Here is an 18,392-nt window from a genome sequence, read left to right as displayed (position 1 = left end):
TCTTAAAGTAATTATCTTTAGGGAAAAAGTATCGTAAATACCAATCACAACTTTAGACTATATGGCTACCAACTTTATTTAATTATACAAGCACTTAAAAAGAAAATATATTGGGCGCATAATCCAAATATTTCCAATAAACATCAGAGAATTAATTAATCACAAATAAATAAATAAACATAGATCTCTAATAACATTTCAAAGTTTAATGATAAAAATGTAATTAACCAGCATCTAATCTAATGGAGGTTTTACTCCCAAAAACTGGAACATCGACTCAATTAAGGTGATGATTGTTTGTTTGGTTTCTAGATTTTGGTTTTTGGTTTTTGATTTTTAGTTTTTGGTTTTTGGATTTTAGATTTTAGTTTTTGGTTTCTAATTTTGCAATAGATTTTAGTTTTTTGAAAAACATGAATGGTGATTTTAGATTTTGGTTTTTAGTTTCTAGCTTTTGCTTATAAAATAATGAAATGAAAATATTTTCAATAGTAAAATATTTATTCTGGAATAATAAAATATAATATCATTACAAAACACACATAAGCTTATTTCAAAAGAACAACAAATAATACAAAATTTAATTCTATGTTTAAACATAAGTTATATATACTTTTTATAATTTTATTACTTATTTTTGTATGAAGTTGAAATAAAAATTAGTAATAAAATATTACTTACTATGAAAACAACAAATAATACAAAATATTACCACTTAAAATATATTTATTTATTTAATAAATTTATTTTAAAAGAGAAAATAATGCAAACTAAATAGATGAACCACAATTCATAATTAATGCAGTTCAAAAATGGCAATACATAATTAAAAAAGTAAAAAAAATCTTATATTTTAAAATTATTCTATAATTCAAATATTATAAACAAAAATATAAATAGTTAGATTATTTAAACATACTAAATAAAATTTAAATGTATTTTTATAAGTCTGGGAAATCGTATAAAATTATAAATCTATTTTGAATTCTTAAATTCAAATTTTATTATATTTTTGGTTCTTCAAAAATTTGATTAATGATTTTTTTTGGTCAAATATTTAAAAAATTAACTTAGAAGTTAATTTTGTGTTTAAAAAATAAAACTACAAAAAGAATATATATATCACAGATTTTAATAAATTGTACCAATAGTAAGAAAATGAATTTTACTTAACTTTATTTGTTTATAGTGATTATCATTTTTATTGTTTTCTTACATTAAAGCATAAATATGATAAAAACAATTTTTAGAAAACCGAAAACCACCGTTTGATGAAAAAAACTATGAAAACTTGGCTTTTGGTTTTTATGTTAAGAAAGCAGTTATTTGGAAAAACTAGTTTCTCTGCATTTTAGGGAATCTATTCTTTCAAAATCTTGATCGGATGCAAAATAGTTTTTAGAAAAACAGAAACCAAAAACTAATTCAAAAACTGCAAACAATCAACCTCTAATTCTTTCTGTTTACTTTGAGTTGGTTTGGTTGCATTATAAAGTTTTCTTTGCTAAGGTTTCTAAAATTGCATCTCGAATCAGAATTTACAATTTGCCGTGTGTTTCATTTGTGTTTATCATCGCTGGTAGAAAATAGACAATAATAAATGAGGAATACTAAGTTATGGTCTATAGTCGATCATTAGTACACTATCTTTTAACAAAAAAATTAATTATGGACTTTAGCTTTCTGTCGGCTCCTACCATCTTCGTGGCAAGCTCTCCTTATTTATGTCAACATCAATTATTTTTTTTTCTTCCCGTCAACGTCGATTCATGAATAAATAATCGGTATCATGCATTACTAATAAATTGTTCATACTTCACATGTACGGACAATTTAGAAACTTCTTTGCTCTTGTTTTCTTTAATTTGCCTGATACCGATGAGGAGACACCCACCGAAGATATATAAATAACCATTACAAAAAATCAAATGTTGGACACCGTTTTGTAGCTTGGTAGATTTATGAGTACTTTGGATCATGTTTAGGGAGTATGTGTATCTCTATCATCGTGTTCGAAATATATTACTACGTCAATATATGTAATTATTCAATGTATGTTTGCTTAATGAAAATTATGGTAGGCTTTGTAAATAATTGATAATAAGGGATAACTGAATAAGACATGATTTGTATTATATAATTACTGTAGCTACTCTCGTTTGCATGGGGAATCTTGGGGATATTCTCATGGGCATATTAGTCTTATTTTCCTTTTTCATGTCGACATTATTGAGAGTGTGGCATCTCGTTGCATTTGCATAAAGCAAATTATGTTTTCTGAAGCTAAATTCATAGTATATTACAACTTTAAAATAGAAAACTAATTTTTTTATCGTAGATTAGATGTGCCAAGAATTACCACAAATCAACGGACCAGTAACTTGAAAAGTTGCGCAATCGATACTTTGACTAGTGAACCCGACCCACGAATAGATGCAAATTATTTCGTGCCAAACGGTCACCACGCATACAATACAGCTCGAGTGTTTCGGTAAGAGAAATAAATAGCGGTGTTGTTTAATCAGAACTTAGGTTCCCTCTTAGATTTTGTCTTTTAAGATTTCTGATTTATGAATTTAAATATAATATATATATATATATATATTGTAAAACTTTTATCTTGATTCCCAATGAAAAAACATGATTCTATTTAAAACATAATCAAATATATTTAGTTTTCTGAATTGATTTGTTAATTAGGTTAACATTGTATTAGTTCGATTTACCGAATTAAACGCATACGAAAATACTGCAGACTACTGACTTTGTCATGTTTAGACAAATGCATTAAAAGTATTTGGATAGAGTGACATATATACAATATATTTATATGTGTTATCACGGTGGTTAGAATATAAGCATAAGAATTTAGTATAGATATCCAGATAATAAACAAAATTATCCCAAATTCAGATATTTTGAGAAAATCCCAAATCTTGAATTAGGTCTACGAATCATATAAAATCTATTTGCTCAACTTTTAAAACAACTTCTAAACTACTGGATAAGCCATCAATAAAAAATATTAAATTGGCACACATCGATGTCATATTATAATAAAATACGAGTCGACCTCTGCACACTGAGATAAGTCATGCGACATAAAACAATTCAAACGTTAGTTATATGAAAAAATCGGATGCGTTCTCATTCGCCGTAAAGTGAAATTCGCTTGGTGCCATAATGACAAGTACCAGTGTACCAAATATGATCAATTACCATATATGACCAATTAATTAACTTTTAGAGTTCTGATTCTAAGAGTGAACGAAGCAAATCGTTTATACGTACAGAGTAAAAAGTTGAGTTAATACATATGGTGATGATCAATTCTACAAATTAAGATCACCCGTAATACTTCATTTATGCGTATATGTACCTTGTGACTTTATGATAGTTTCTATTGCTGACTTTTGTAATAAACAAAATATTGTTATTGTACTTTTGTGTATTTTAAAAACAAATATTAAAAATAAATGACCTCATAAATATTACTTCGTACCCATGTTCAAAAACGCGTCCACCTGGCCGCGGCCGAGTAAACGTGATACGGTGGGTGAGCGTGGCGATTTGCAACGATTCGGTTGTATTATACGGAAAAATGATTTTCTTAGGTTTTAAGTTCGAAATCTGATGTTTTTAAGTAGATCTAGTAACTTTACTGCATAAAACAAAGGAAAAATGGTGAAAACGATAAAAAGCATGAGAACGCCATGGAAGTGTTGCATAAACACGACCTGCAGATTGAAGAAAAAGTGGGTAAAATCGTAATTGTAAAACTTATTAAAGAAAAACGAAAAAATAGAGCAAAATCCCACCACTTGCTATTCGAACTTGGGTTCCTTGACCGAAAATAGACAACCCGACCCACTAGGCCACGCTCTACTTTCGTTATTACTCATCATATTTAATATATATACGTATCTTTGGCTAAAATATCAGAAAAAAATCCCCGAGTACTCCCCGATTTATTTTTGATTTTCGGATAACTCGCTAGGCTCGGGTTCGCCGTACGCGTAGCGCCTAGCGAGTTTCCATGCACAAGATGAGTCAAGTTTATTCTTAAACGTTTAAAACGCCTACAGCCTATCCATGCACACTATAAAAACTAGCATCGATATTCGCTGACGGCGAACAATCGTCAACAAATTTAATCACAGGACTGATCTTTAAAATATGCTTGAACATTGTTTAACTCTACTAAAATTTAGGAAAGTGATTTAGCTAAAACGACGTTAAGATGATTTACTTAATATGGTATATTATCCAAAACCCCAAAACAGAACTATAACCAAATCAGAAAAAAGCAAAACTGAAATCAAACCAAAATTTATAAAAATCCGAACAATTTTTATTTCTCCAAGCCCAAAAAACTAGAACCAAATCGGAAATCGAACAAATAATCGAATATCCAAAATATAAAACATTATTATTTATTTAATTTTAAAATAATTATATATAAAATATAATTTATTAATAAAAAATTATACCACACGTAAGTCAATGGACGTAATGAAGTCTATGACTGTAAAATGGTAGTCAATGGACGTAATAACAAAGTATATGGCAGTAATTGCTAGTCAAGTTTGCGGCGAAGTGCTGGAACAGTCATTACGACTAGTGTTCCACGCCTCAAACAATGAAGCCGAGTACGAAGCCCTAATCACATGCTTACAATTGGCTCACGGCCTGAAGATACGCAGCATTCACGCCTATTGCGATTCCCAACTTGTAGCAAGCCAATACAATGGGGAATACGAAGCAAAGGACGAGAGAATGGATGCTTACCTAAATCTTGTTCCAAACTTGGCTCAAAGTTTCGATCAGTTCGCTCTCACTCGGATCCCTCCTGCAGAAAACGCTCAGGCCGACGCCCTAGCCGTCTTGGCGTCTAGTTCAGATCCGGATTTGAGCAGGGTAATTGCCGTAGAGTTCATAGAGCATCCTAGCATCGGGCCTCTTGTCATTATAAACTTAATCGATTTACCCGACGGCGATCCCGATGAAGTCGACATCCAGGGAGTGCAGGATCCAGAGCTGTCCGAATATGGATTCAGTAAACCTTGGACAGAATCTATCCTCGCATAAATCGCCGACGGGAAACTCCCGGCAGAAAAATGGGCAGCCCGAAAGATTAAGACCCAATCCGCGTGATACGTCTTGGTCGATGGAGAACTCTATAAATGAAGATTTTCCGGGCCACTCATGACCTGCGTAGAGGGAGAGAAAGCTCGAAGAATAATGGAAGAAGTCCACTCCAGGTCGTGCGGAAACCATTCCGGCGGAAGATCCCTCGCAGTCAAAATCAAACGCCACACACTAAATCCGAACAATTTCTAATTCTCGGTTATGTTTTGGGTTTTATAAAAAGATAGGAGCCCGACCAAAACTGACCCTATCCAAAAAATGTTCGGTTCATGAGCGAGTCCTAAACACCACAACCTCAATAACTTGAAACCTGAATAACCCGAGTAAACTCAATTTCCCAGCGCTATTAGTTAATACGATGATTGCGTGTGCATGAAACAAAATGCATAAAATAATTGATCGTGATCTTTAGAATCTATTATAGATTTTACACACCTTTCATTGCTGTAGCATAGTAATGGCTAAAACAGGAGAAAACCTAAGAGGCTGCAAACAAAAAGTATGCCTCTACATAAGTGATACCTAGAAAGGCAGAAACAGACGTTTAGTTTATTTATTTTTTGTCACCAAGAGGAAGTTGATTAATTGCATGCATTAACGTTTCAAACAGAGCAAAACTAACGATATGAATCAATATGATTGTTCAATTTTCATTTTAATAAATTATGATGTATTTGTGAACCAGGAAGTACATTTAGTTGAAACTTGAAAGCCACATTCATTCAATAAATGATGCATACCAAACTATACAAAGCCGGTGGCATGTTTTATGCATTAAATCCAAAGTCCCCTAATAACCCATACCAAATTCTTGAGAATATAAAGTACTTCCCCCAACTCATTGAGCAAAAAAATATTTCATTATTAGCACTATTATGATAAATTGAGTGTTTGTGGGATTTTGAATTTTAAACCAAACAAAAATGTGCATATGATATGTTGACATGCATGATCTTCCATGTTTAAATTCATTTATCTAAATTGTTTGAACTACCATCCATTCTTGTATTGGATCAGATCTGATTGAGTTAGCTCAAAATTCCCTTCACTATAGTCTATAAGCAATCCAACAGTATCATAAAAAAGAAGATATCTCCATATGATCTCGAGACTGGGGTTTTGTCTGGTGGGATCGGATCAACTTAATAATATGACTCTGGAAGATCGATTTTAATTTGCTTTTGGTGAGTCTTATGTGACGTGACTACCTTCGTTCATCAGTACTCTCATTATAATATGAACTTTTGCAATCAACATAAGAACATCTTATATTTAATTATTCCATTTTTTATGGAGTTGTACTCATTATATATATTATTAGTCAAAGAGAAAATGAAGAAAAGTAATATGAGCATATATAATGGTTTTAAAATAGAATAATACTCCTTCCGTTTCATATTGTAAGTAGTTTTAGAGAAATGTTTTTGTTTCAAAATATAAGTAGTTTTCGTATTTCTATGTAACTTTTACATTTATTGAATACAGTGTGACCAATCAAATTAAATAGACTTATTTTTTATTGGTTAAATTATATCTAACCTATTTATTATAAAATACTTTTTAAAAACATAATAATTTTCTTAATCTTCGTGTTTTTAGCCAAAACTACTTCTATTATGAAACGGAGGGAATATCACATTTTAATTACTCTAATTAAATGTACAGTCCTCCTATTTATGGTTGGGTTATACCAGAAGGATCAATCCTTTGTTGCAAGAGTTTAACGACAAAGGTACAGACATTTATATACTACTCCATCCGTTTTATTATAGATGAAGTTTTGGTTCTTTGTATACATATTAAGAACATTATATTTTATAGACGAAAATCATTAAAATATAATTTAAAACTAATTTATTTAATTATAAACAAAAATAATAAAAACACAATTGAATATACAGTTTTTGATAAAGTTAAAGTTACCTAGATTAGATATATGAAAACATCTCTATTGTGAAACAAAAACAATCTTAAAAGTAATAAAGAGAGAATATCTATAGTATTAAATAAGAAGAATTCATTCATGCAATAGATGAATTTAAAGTGTGTTTGACCCGCATTTTGTGTGCTGGTCTCACCTTCTCTCCGCCACGACGGCGCATCTAATGTTCCTCCAATCGATTCTTCTCCTTCTTCATCTTTCCCCTCTCTAACCAAAATTAATTCTCACTTCTTTTTTTTTTTCTCGTATGTTCTTCTGATAATCTGACAATCATTAGAACATACAAATTAAAAAAAAAGAAGAAGTCCAGTTTTCTGTGTTCTGTCTGTACACAGAGCAAAAGTTTGTTTCCTTCTATTGAATGTTTTTAATTATTTTTTTTATGAGAGGATTTGAGATTTGCTGTTGTTATTCCATCAAACATTATTATTAATTATATTTGTAGAAAGGGAACCATGACTTGTCCGAATCTTGGCACTTTCTCTCTGTTTCTTTCTTCCTCGTCCTCTTCGTCTTCCCAATTTGTTTGGATTGGCAGAAGATCATTCTGGCTATAAATTCATAAAAATCCATGAGATCTCTCTCACTCAAGCTCCAATTTCTTGGCTTATAAGATTATAAAGATCTTAACTTTCTCATAGATCACAACCTTTCGTAAACACCCTTCTTGATCTCAGCTCTCTCACTCACTCAATTTTTCTAAATCCATTTTCCCTAGAAAAAAAACTCTCATTTTCCCGAGAAAGAAAAAAAAAACAAATTTTGGTAACCGGAGAGAGTCACAGAAAACGAGGCCGGAGAATAAAACCAGTCACGGTCTTGTCTGCTTTTCTCCTCGGTTGGTTTGAGGTCCTGCCTTAATCGCTTACTGTCTTTTTTTTCTTTTCTTTTTCTTTTAATTTATAAAAGCCAAAAAAATGATACAACTTTTATTTTTCTTCGTTTTTAAAAATGTTCTCGCGGGTGTTATTATAATAATTCAGTTCTGTCTGAATATAATTTTCAGGGTTTCTTGAATATCCAAAAAAGATTCAAAGTTTTTTGTTGTCTCCTGCAGATCTCTCCCTATCAATGGCAGGAAGTGGACTAAAGAGACGAAGAAGGAGAAGAATCCACTTAAGCAAGCTCTACACACTCACATGCACTCAAGCGTTTTTCAAGCAAGACCACTCTCAAATCGGAGGACCCGGTTACTCTCGTCTCGTCTTCATCAACGAGCCTGATTCACCCGAAGCTGACTCGAGCAGCTACAGCGACAACTACGTGAGAACAACCAAGTACACTCTCGCCACTTTCTTGCCAAAATCACTCTTTGAGCAGTTCAGAAGAGTCGCAAACTTCTACTTCTTGGTCACTGGCGTCTTGTCTTTCACTCCCTTGGCTCCTTACACTGCTGCAAGCGCCATTTTTCCTCTCCTTTTCGTTATTGGTGCTACTATGGTTAAAGAAGGTGTTGAAGATTGGCGCCGCAACAAGCAGGTATACTCTTTGATTCTTTAGTTTCTTGCAATCTTAATTATGGTCTTGTTTAATGTTCAATAAATGGCTAAGTGGTGGTTAGGTGCATCATAGAGGATTATTGCCAAGAACGATTTTTTTAACATCTAGACCAATTTTTTTTTAAAAGAATGGATTGAAAAAATCATCGGATCCGATTTATCCACTAAGCGGCGCCTAGACGCTGCCTACACTGATTTCTTAATCTGAGAGTATTTGAAAATATAGAATCATTTGGATTGGTTAGGGATCTTTTGGATCGGATGGGTTCGGATAATGTCGGGTTCAGGTTGGGTTTCCATTTTTTGTAGGGAATAGAGAAATAGGAACCGTTAGAGTTTTTGTAAACTTTGGTCCGGTTTTGGTTTTGTTTTTTCGGTTTAGCTCCAGTTCGGTTTTCGGGTTTCGGATAATATGCCCACGACTAGTCTTTTTCTTGATCTTGTCTGAAAGATACAAGCATTTTCATGTTATTAGGACATTGAGGTGAATAATAGGAGAGTAAAAGTGCATAGAGGAGATGGGAACTTTGATTCCAAGGAGTGGAAGACTCTAAGCGTCGGAGACATAGTGAAGGTAGAAAAGAACCAGTTCTTCCCTGCAGATCTTGTTCTCCTTTCATCTAGCTACGAGGACGCTATCTGCTACGTAGAGACGATGAACCTAGACGGTGAAACCAATCTCAAAGTCAAACAAGGACTAGAAGTAACCTCTTCCTTGAGGGAAGACTTTAACTTCAAAGGCTTTGAAGCTTTCGTCAAATGCGAGGATCCAAACGCCAACTTGTACTCCTTTGTCGGAACCATGGAGCTTAAAGGAACCAAGTACCCTCTCTCCCCTCAACAGCTTCTCCTCAGAGACTCAAAGCTCAGGAACACCGAGTTCATCTTCGGCGCGGTTATCTTCACTGGTCACGACACAAAGGTCATACAGAACTCAACGGATCCTCCTTCCAAGAGAAGCATGATTGAGAGAAAGATGGATAAGATCATCTACCTCATGTTCTTCATGGTGGTTCTGATGTCATTCATTGGCTCAGTCATCTTTGGAGTCACAACAAGAGATGACTTCAAGGACGGTGTGGTGAAGAGATGGTACTTGAGACCAGACAGCTCATCTATCTTCTTTGACCCCAAGAGAGCTCATGTTGCTGCCTTCTATCACTTCCTAACAGCGGCTATGCTGTACAGCTACTTCATTCCAATATCTTTGTATGTCTCGATAGAGATTGTTAAAGTCCTTCAGAGCATCTTCATCAACCAAGACATCCACATGTACTACGAGGAAGCCAACAAGCCGGCTCGTGCAAGAACCTCTAATTTAAACGAGGAGCTTGGTCAGGTGGATACAATCCTCTCCGACAAGACTGGGACATTGACTTGCAACTCCATGGAGTTCATCAAGTGTTCTGTCGCCGGGACGGCTTACGGACGCGGCGTCACTGAGGTTGAGATGGCTATGGGAAGGAGGAAAGGCTCTCCTCTGGTGCTTCAGAGCGATGATGTGGAGTACAATAAGGAACCGTTTGCTGAAGAGGCCAAGGTGAAAGGGTTTAATTTTAGAGATGAGAGGATAATGAATGGGAACTGGGTCACTGAACCTCACGCTGATGTTATTCAGAAGTTTTTGAGATTGCTTGCGGTGTGCCATACGGTGATACCTGAAGGGGATGAGGACACAGAGAAGATCTCTTATGAGGCTGAGTCTCCTGATGAAGCAGCTTTTGTTATTGCAGCAAGGGAGCTTGGGTTTGAGTTTTATAACAGAACTCAAACTAGTATATCTGTAAGAGAGCTTGATCTTGTGACTGGCAAAAGAGTTGAGAGGCTGTACAAAGTGCTGAACGTTCTTGAGTTCAACAGCACAAGGAAGAGAATGTCGGTGATAGTGCAGGATGAAGATGGGAAGCTCTTACTACTTTGTAAAGGAGCAGACAAGTAAGTGTGACTTTATTAAAAAAAAACATATCTTCCTTTTTGAACTTATTTTGTTTCTTTGACCAGTGTTATGTTTGAGAGACTTTCTAAGAACGGTAGAGAGTTTGAGGTGGAAACAAGGGACCATGTCAACGAGTATGCTGATGCAGGCCTTAGAACTTTGATACTTGCATACCGTGAACTCGACGAGAAAGAATACAAAGATTTTAGTGTGAGAATCAGTGAAGCAAAGAGCTCGGTTAGTGCTGATAGAGAATCATTGATAGAGGAAGTCACGGAGAAAGTTGAGAAAGACTTGATCCTTCTTGGAGCTACCGCTGTTGAGGATAAACTCCAAAATGGAGTAAGCATGGCCACTGATGTTATACATATAATCATTTTAGTGTATTGAAAACACTTTTAACATTGATTTTTTTCAGGTCCCTGATTGCATTGACAAGCTAGCACAAGCAGGAATCAAGATTTGGGTTTTGACTGGTGACAAAATGGAGACTGCTATCAATATTGGGTATCTATTTTTCTGGGTATCACCTACTCTTTGAGTTCATGTATATAGTTTTTTTTTGTTTGTTTATTCTCTCCACTCTATGAACTCTTTTGTATGCGTCTCTTTGACAGCTTTGCCAGTAGTTTACTCAGACAAGACATGAAGCAGATCATAATCAACTTGGAGACCCCTGAGATCCACTCACTGGAGAAAACTGGAGAGAAAGATGCCATTGCTAAGGTTTTTTAAAAAAACATTGATAGTTCTTCAGAAGATTATGTAAGATAAAATGAATCAAAGTGGTTGGTTTGATCTTGCAGGCATCAAAAGAGAATGTCTTATTGCAGATAATCAATGGAAAGACTCAGCTAAAGTATGCTGGTGGGAACTCTGATGCTTTTGCTTTGATCATTGATGGGAAGTCACTTGCTTACGCCTTGGACGATGATATAAAACACATCTTCTTAGAGCTCGCCGTTGGTTGTGCTTCTGTCATTTGCTGTCGTTCATCACCAAAACAGAAAGCTCTGGTCAGTTTCTTTGGTTTAAACTTTTGTTTACTGTCAAGATTTTTCTCAAGAAGTACATGGCAAATGTAGGTGGCAAGGCTAGTAAAATCTGGAAATGGTAAAACAACATTAGCTATTGGTGATGGCGCAAATGATGTTGGGATGCTTCAAGAAGCAGATATTGGTGTGGGCATCAGCGGTGTGGAAGGCATGCAGGCTGTAATGTCAAGTGACATTGCGATTGCTCAGTTTAGATATCTGGAACGTTTGTTATTAGTCCATGGACACTGGTGTTACAGGCGTATCTCAACAATGGTATATACCCACTTTAGTGTGCGTGTGACATGAGTCTCTTTAACATAATCTTGACAGTAGTTTTCTCTGTTTCACAGATTTGCTACTTCTTCTACAAGAACATTACGTTTGGTTTCACTCTCTTCTTGTATGAAGCATACACAACATTCTCATCAACACCTGCTTACAACGATTGGTTCCTATCTCTTTACAATGTTTGCTTCTCGTCCCTTCCGGTTATTGCTCTTGGTGTCTTCGACCAAGATGTATCTGCACGGTACTGTCTCAAGGTAAACTTCTTTCATTACATTAAAACAGCTTTACTCTTCTGACATACTCCCTCTTGTTCCATAAATACTAGATTTTCAATATTTTTAAAGTACTTTTGTATATAATTAAGAAATATTAATTAAACTTATTTAAATTGATTAAATATCATTGGTTGATAGTTATTGGAAAGTGTATAGTAAAAATAAATAATAAATTTAATTGTAACCATATATTGTATTTTTAATATATTCTTTCGGGAACGGAGGGAGTATTAAACAATGTGTACTAAACTCTTTGTTTTGTCTTTGGATTCACAGTTTCCACTGTTATACCAAGAAGGTGTGCAAAACGTTCTCTTCAGCTGGCGGAGGATACTTGGATGGATGTTCAACGGATTCTACAGCGCAGTAATCATCTTCTTCCTCTGCAAAAGCTCTCTTGAGCCACAAGCTTTCAACCACCAAGGCAAAACCCCTGGGAAAGAGATCTTAGGAGGGACAATGTACACATGCATCGTCTGGGTTGTGAACTTGCAGATGGCATTAGCCATCAGTTACTTCACACTCATCCAGCACATTGTCATTTGGGGATCCATCCTCGTTTGGTACCTCTTCATGACCGTCTACGGAGAGCTTCCAGCGAGTATATCAACCAGTGCGTATAGAGTCTTTGTTGAAGCTCTGGCGCCGTCGCTTTCTTACTGGGTCATCACTCTCTTTGTGGTTGTATCTACTTTGCTGCCTTACTTCATCTACTCCGCGGTTCAGATGAGGTTCTTCCCAATGTACCATGGGATGATACAGTGGCTGAGGTATGAGGGTCAGTGTAATGACCCTGAGTACTGTGATATGGTGAGGCAAAGATCAATAAGGCCTACAACAGTTGGGTTCACCGCGAGATTAGAAGCTAAAAAGAGATCAGTGAGGAGGTCAGAGCCTGAATCATGAGTTAACCATTTTACAACTGACTTGCCAGGACGTAAATAGACTGTTAACCAGTTGTACATTCTGATTCTTGAGCGCCTTGCCTGATTAACAAAGTAGATTCTTACAGTGAACTCTGAAGATTATACACCATACTTCTAGTAGAGAGATAGCATCTAAGTCTTTTCTCTTTGGCTCTTTCAAGATTCCTTTAATATATTGTCATTCTTAGAGCAATGAAGACATCTTGTGTGATGAGCAATGACAAAGGAATGATCATTGGTTTCTTCTATTTCATATTGTGAGTTTCCGAAGTCAAAATCGTTTGTAGTCTCTCCTTGACGCCAGAAACTCCCAAACACAAACTCTCCCTCCATGGAGAGCTCATGCAACATCTCCTCAATATCTTCCATGCAACTAACTCTGGAGACATCACCAGGCAAACGCTCCTCTTCTCTGCAATCCTCATCCTTTGCAGGCAGCAATCTTCTCTTCTTTCCTCTGAGCAGCCTCCTGATGACAAACCTCTTCATCTTGTGAGCAACTTTAGAAGGCATCTTGTAGAAGATGAAGATAAAGAACTGTAGGATAAAGCACTCACAGCAGCAACAGAGGACAACACAATCTGCTGTAAAAGCACCACAATCTTGTTCCATTGTTTTTGATGCATTGAAAACTGTTAAGGTAAAACAACAAAGATATAAAGGAAGGAGGAAACATAGATTGAGAGGTTACATAGGATTGTGTCAAAGGAATGTGTTCCTTTGCCAATATTGGTATCAACAATGCAACGCAAAGCAACATCCCATGTGTTTGTTTTTTCTCATAACTGTATGAAAATCCACAAGGGATCTTTACACTTTAAAAAAGCATTGTTTAGGTATCTTGGACGTCAAAGCAACTAAGATTCTTTTGTTTCCTACGTTCCTTTGATTATACTCTCCATCATGGTGATTCATAGGGGTAAATGCGTCTTCTTAGATGTATAACTTGAGCCAGATCAACACGTTCTTCAACGAGACACAGAAAGATCCTTGTTGATTTATCATAAAACTTGAAGGTAAAGATTTAAAAAAAAATTAGAAACATAAAAAAAAATAGATACAAAAAGTGCTTTCATGTAAGAAACAAAACCCTCTTGCTCAAGAACATAAGTAAACCTTTATTCCTCATCTTCCTCTACCACATGCTCGTCTGTTTCTGCAAATTGTATTTGGTAGTCTCTTTAGTTTCACCATATGGACACAAGAACATGAACACAAGTTAAGAGTAAACAAAGAAACAAAAGGAGATTCATACTGTTTTGAGCACTCAAGAAAGTGAGCTTGGGAGCTTTTCAGACAAAACTTAGCTGTTCTTGATGGGTTTTGTTCCCTCTTAACGCCGAGAAGATAAAAAAAAACATATCTTGTGTATGATATTTACACGTTTTGGTCTCTGCTGTTGTAACTAGTATGTGTGAAAAAATCTGTACTGTAGTTTTGGCTACCAAAAGCCATTCTTCTGAACAATCTGATCTCTGCTGACTGTTGAGCTGAGTCAAAGACCTCGCTTTCACCTAGTCTCATCCCATTAGTGAGGTCTTCCGCAGATAAACTCTCAAGAGCCCTCACAATCTGCCAATAAAAACATTTCAAATTTCTAAGCAAAAGTAAAAAACTCTTGAGAGTAAACATGAAGAGAAAATGTTATGTACTTGTCCCATCCGGGGTCTCTTGGCAGCTGAATGGCGCACGCAGGCTCCTGCTGCTTCAATCATTCTAAACATTTCGGAATCCACATAGTTTCCTCCAAGCTTAGGGTCTGCTAAAGAACCGAACTCCTCGGTTTCGATGGCATGACTTATCAGTGGCCGTGCCTGAACAACAACAGAGATGGGAAACAGCTCAAGGACTAATCATGTTTTACAGGTTAAGTAAGGTTGGAATAGAAGGTGTACCCATTCAACAAGGCTCTCCTCTCCAAGTGGTTGAGATGTATCAACAGGTTTACGTCCAGTGATTAACTCAAGAAGAACAACTCCAAAGGAGTATACATCTGATTTCTCTGTTAGTTTCCCACTTGATGCATATTCAGGAGCCAAGTAGCTGCAAAAGGATGAATGAGATAAAAAAAATATCAAGTAGATGCCAATCTTGTGCCCTTTAATCAAAACTAGGCAAGCAAGAATGTACCCAAATGTTCCCATAACCCTTGTGGTGATATGAGTGTTACAATCAAGAGCTAATCTTGCAAGACCAAAGTCAGAAACCTACAAGAGAGTGAGAGGTTTAGATATTGTCAAATTCACCAATAATTAGAGCCGGTCTTGGGCTTGGGCATAGCCTGGTGAAACATTAGTCTACAATTTTTTTGAAACGAATTATATAGATATAGTTTCCCAAATTTGTAAAAAAAAAAAAATTATTTAAAACCTTTACTAAATCACCTCAAGCCTCCCCAAAATCTCAGGACCGGCACTAGTCACCATGTAACTAAAACCTTGAAAAATCAAGAATAGGGGGAGTAATGTGTTACCCGAGCATCAAAGTTGTCCTCTAAAAGAATGTTAGACGACTTAATGTCCCTGTGGATGATCCGCGGGTGACCTGACAATAGACAGCTCAGTAAGAATAGCCAAATGGTTTAAAAGGTTACAATCAAAAGCAAGAAAAAATGGCTGAAAAGGTTAAAACCAGTGAGGTGAGAAGCAACTTACAATCTTCATGGAGGTAAGCTAGTCCACGAGCTGCACCAGCAGCGATTCTAACACGTGTTGCCCAGTCCAGAAGCTCTTTGGATACTATTCAGAAGACGTAATGTAAGTACCAGTGGTGTGTGCATCCATGTATATATGAATTGTAAAATGCTTTTTTACTAACCATGAAGGTGGAAGTAAAGGTCGTTGTTAGAGACAAAATCATAAATAAGCAATCTACGGTCATCAGAGATGCAATGTCCCACGATGGAAACCAAATGCCTGTGATGGATTCTGCTAAGGGTTTCAACCTCAGCTTTGAACTCACGGTCACCTTGTCCTCCACCAACTTTAAGCTGTTTCACAGCTACGACTCTCCCATCTGGTAACACCCCTCTATATACACAACCAAACCCACCTTCGCCCAAAAGATTCTCTTGCGAGAACCCGTTTGTTGCCTTGACAAGTTCTTGGTACGAGAACAAGGCCTTTGAATTGCCTAACCCACCTGATTGTGACTGTGAGAAGTACGTGCGATGACTCCCTGGTGCAGATGACTGCGTTCTAAAGAAAGCTGAGTCTGTGCATGTGTAGTGAGAGATCAAGAAATGGCATTATGTAAGAAACAAAAGTGACATGTTAATCAAAGTAGTACCTGATCTTGGTGATGGTGTGACGTAGCCACCACTAACAGCTGAAAGCCGTTTTTCTCGTCTTCTTATGCACCAGACAAGGAGGCCAATGAGACTGAACAACACAAGCGCCACTGCGACGGTGATGCCAAGGATAGCTCCAGTACCAAGGCCACTACTGTTACTAGGATTTGAAGTATCAGGAGAACTAGGAGTAGGGTTGTTCTGAGGTGGATTGTTAGAACCTGGTACAGGAGGAGAAGAGAATGTTGGTGGTGGAAAAGAATCTGAAGGCGGTGGACTAGTATCCTCTGGTGGTGGAGGAGTAGGAGGAGACTGAATAGGACGCTCTGAAGGCGGCGAAGGAGAAGGAGGAGATGAAGTGGGAGGTCTTGAAGGTGGAGGAGGAGGAGGAGACTGAACAGGACGCTCTGAAGGCGGTGAAGGTGGGGACTGAATGGGACGCTCTGAAGGCGGTGGAGGTGGAGACTGAATGGGACGTTCTGAAGCCGGCGGAGGAGGAGAACGTTGTGAGGTTGGTGGTGAAGGCAAAGACCGTGGAGGAGAAACAGATGAAGGAGGTGGGGGTAATGGTGGAGTTGGTGGAGGTGGTGGAGGAGAAGCTTGCGGTTGCTGCACCGACGGTGGCGGTGGTGGAATTGCAGGAGGAGGTGAAGGGATCACTGGCTGTGGCGGTGGGGGAGGAGACGCCTCAGGTGGTTTTGGCAGAGGAGGAGGAGGAGGTGATCCATCTGGTGGGGAGGTTGTAACCGGAGGAGGAGCTCCGTTTGGTGGCGGTGGTGATGGAGAGGGCGGCGGTGTCACTGGTGGTGGCGAAGTTGCATTGTTACTAGGAAGAGAATTGCCCAAAGGCGGCGATGTCACCGGTGGTGGTGTGGCCGGAGGAGAAGACTGAGACGGCGGCGGTGGTGAAGTTGCATTGTTACTCGGAAGAGAATTGTCCAAAGGCAGCGATGTCACTGGTGGTGGTGTGGCCGGAGGAGGAGACTGAGACGGCGGTGGTGAAGTTGCATTGTTACTCGGAAGAGAATTGCCCAAAGGCGGTGAAGCCACCGGTGGAGACGGTGGAGAATTTGAAACAGGAGGTTCTGCCGGAGATGTAGCCATCTAAAATTCCGACAGCAAACAAAACCAATCTACTTTCTTATCACCGACACGCTTCTTGGGTCCACCAAACTCTTACCAACCGGAAAAAACACTTAACGTGAAGAAGCGGCAACTCTGCCTTTGATTAAACCCTAACTTACTCCAACCACAAAGAAGAGAGAGACAGAGAGAAACGACGACGAGGATGATATAGTTAGATCACTCAGACAAAACCAGATCACTGAGATTACCTCAGATCTGTAATAGCTTCTTCACTTGAACACACCATAAACTGAAAAGTCTTCAGCCATTAAAAGACCAAAAAGGCATGCTACAGAACACGAGTAGCTTTGTCTCCTTTCACTCCCAAACTTGAATCTGTAACAATGAATCGAATGTTCTTCCGGGCTTCAAAAACAAGAAACTATTTTTTTTTTTTTCTGCGTCCTCCTTCTCTGGGAATACTTCAATGCTACGTCAAAATCAACGGTCGTCAAAAAATCGAGGTCTTAATTGTTTGCTTTTCTTATAAGGAAATAATTAAATTCATAACCGATCCAAATAATCAAACTATGCTACTTACCAATTTTTTCAATTTTAATATATAATAACGCGCTTTGTCATCAATCTATCGATGATAATTATAAGAAATATTGTCTCTAGTGTATCAATCTCACATGACATCTGACATTCTTTTTTTACTTGACGTTAAGTAGACGATTAGCCATAAATTATAAATCAGTTAACTGTAATACAAACACTGATAAATATATCAAATTCTTTGACAAGATAAAAGATAAATATTTCAAATTGTGCATTTATTTTTCTTAACTTTTTTCTACTAAACTGATATCGAGATGTTGTTCTATACTAGTATTTAAGATGTATATTTCATGTTGACTTTTCTAAGATGGTTTATAGTTTGACTTGACCGTTTGAGAAATTAATTTATAATTCTCGGTTGCGTAT

At 36.9% G+C, this 18,392-nt stretch overlaps 3 protein-coding genes across 3 annotated transcripts; 1 reads left to right on the top strand and 2 right to left on the bottom strand.

Annotated features, from left to right (window-relative positions):
* The first annotated feature begins 7,186 nt into the window (after positions 1 to 7,186).
* LOC106406571 (putative phospholipid-transporting ATPase 9) lies at positions 7,187 to 13,304 on the top strand. Its single transcript, XM_013847265.3, has 10 exons — positions 7,187 to 7,939; positions 8,148 to 8,569; positions 9,065 to 10,524; positions 10,591 to 10,867; positions 10,944 to 11,032; positions 11,143 to 11,251; positions 11,332 to 11,541; positions 11,611 to 11,835; positions 11,913 to 12,104; positions 12,402 to 13,304. Exons 2-10 carry the CDS (start codon positions 8,162 to 8,164, stop codon positions 13,029 to 13,031), a joined length of 3,600 nt encoding a protein of 1,199 aa, XP_013702719.2. The 5' UTR covers positions 7,187 to 7,939; positions 8,148 to 8,161; the 3' UTR covers positions 13,032 to 13,304.
* LOC106406573 lies at positions 13,219 to 13,781 on the bottom strand. The gene is given in 2 exon segments (XM_048761823.1): positions 13,219 to 13,279; positions 13,281 to 13,781. Coding segments are annotated over 2 exon segments (444 nt in total). The 5' UTR covers positions 13,664 to 13,781.
* A 216-nt stretch (positions 13,782 to 13,997) lies between these two features.
* Positions 13,998 to 18,137, bottom strand: LOC106406572 (proline-rich receptor-like protein kinase PERK9). The gene is made up of 9 exons (XM_022704795.2): positions 16,340 to 18,137; positions 15,869 to 16,264; positions 15,706 to 15,789; positions 15,525 to 15,595; positions 15,182 to 15,258; positions 14,947 to 15,094; positions 14,704 to 14,865; positions 14,307 to 14,623; positions 13,998 to 14,207 (listed from the first exon to the last, which is right to left on the bottom strand). Exons 1-8 carry the CDS (start codon positions 17,442 to 17,444, stop codon positions 14,429 to 14,431), a joined length of 2,238 nt encoding a protein of 745 aa, XP_022560516.2. The 5' UTR covers positions 17,445 to 18,137; the 3' UTR covers positions 13,998 to 14,207; positions 14,307 to 14,428.
* Positions 18,138 to 18,392: the final 255 nt, after the last annotated feature.

This window comes from Brassica napus, chromosome C6 (assembly GCF_020379485.1).
Source record: "Brassica napus cultivar Da-Ae chromosome C6, Da-Ae, whole genome shotgun sequence".
Taxonomy (NCBI): Eukaryota; Viridiplantae; Streptophyta; class Magnoliopsida; order Brassicales; family Brassicaceae; genus Brassica; species Brassica napus.
Note: the sequence above shows the minus strand (reverse complement) of the source record. Positions and strands in the feature narration are given on the sequence as shown.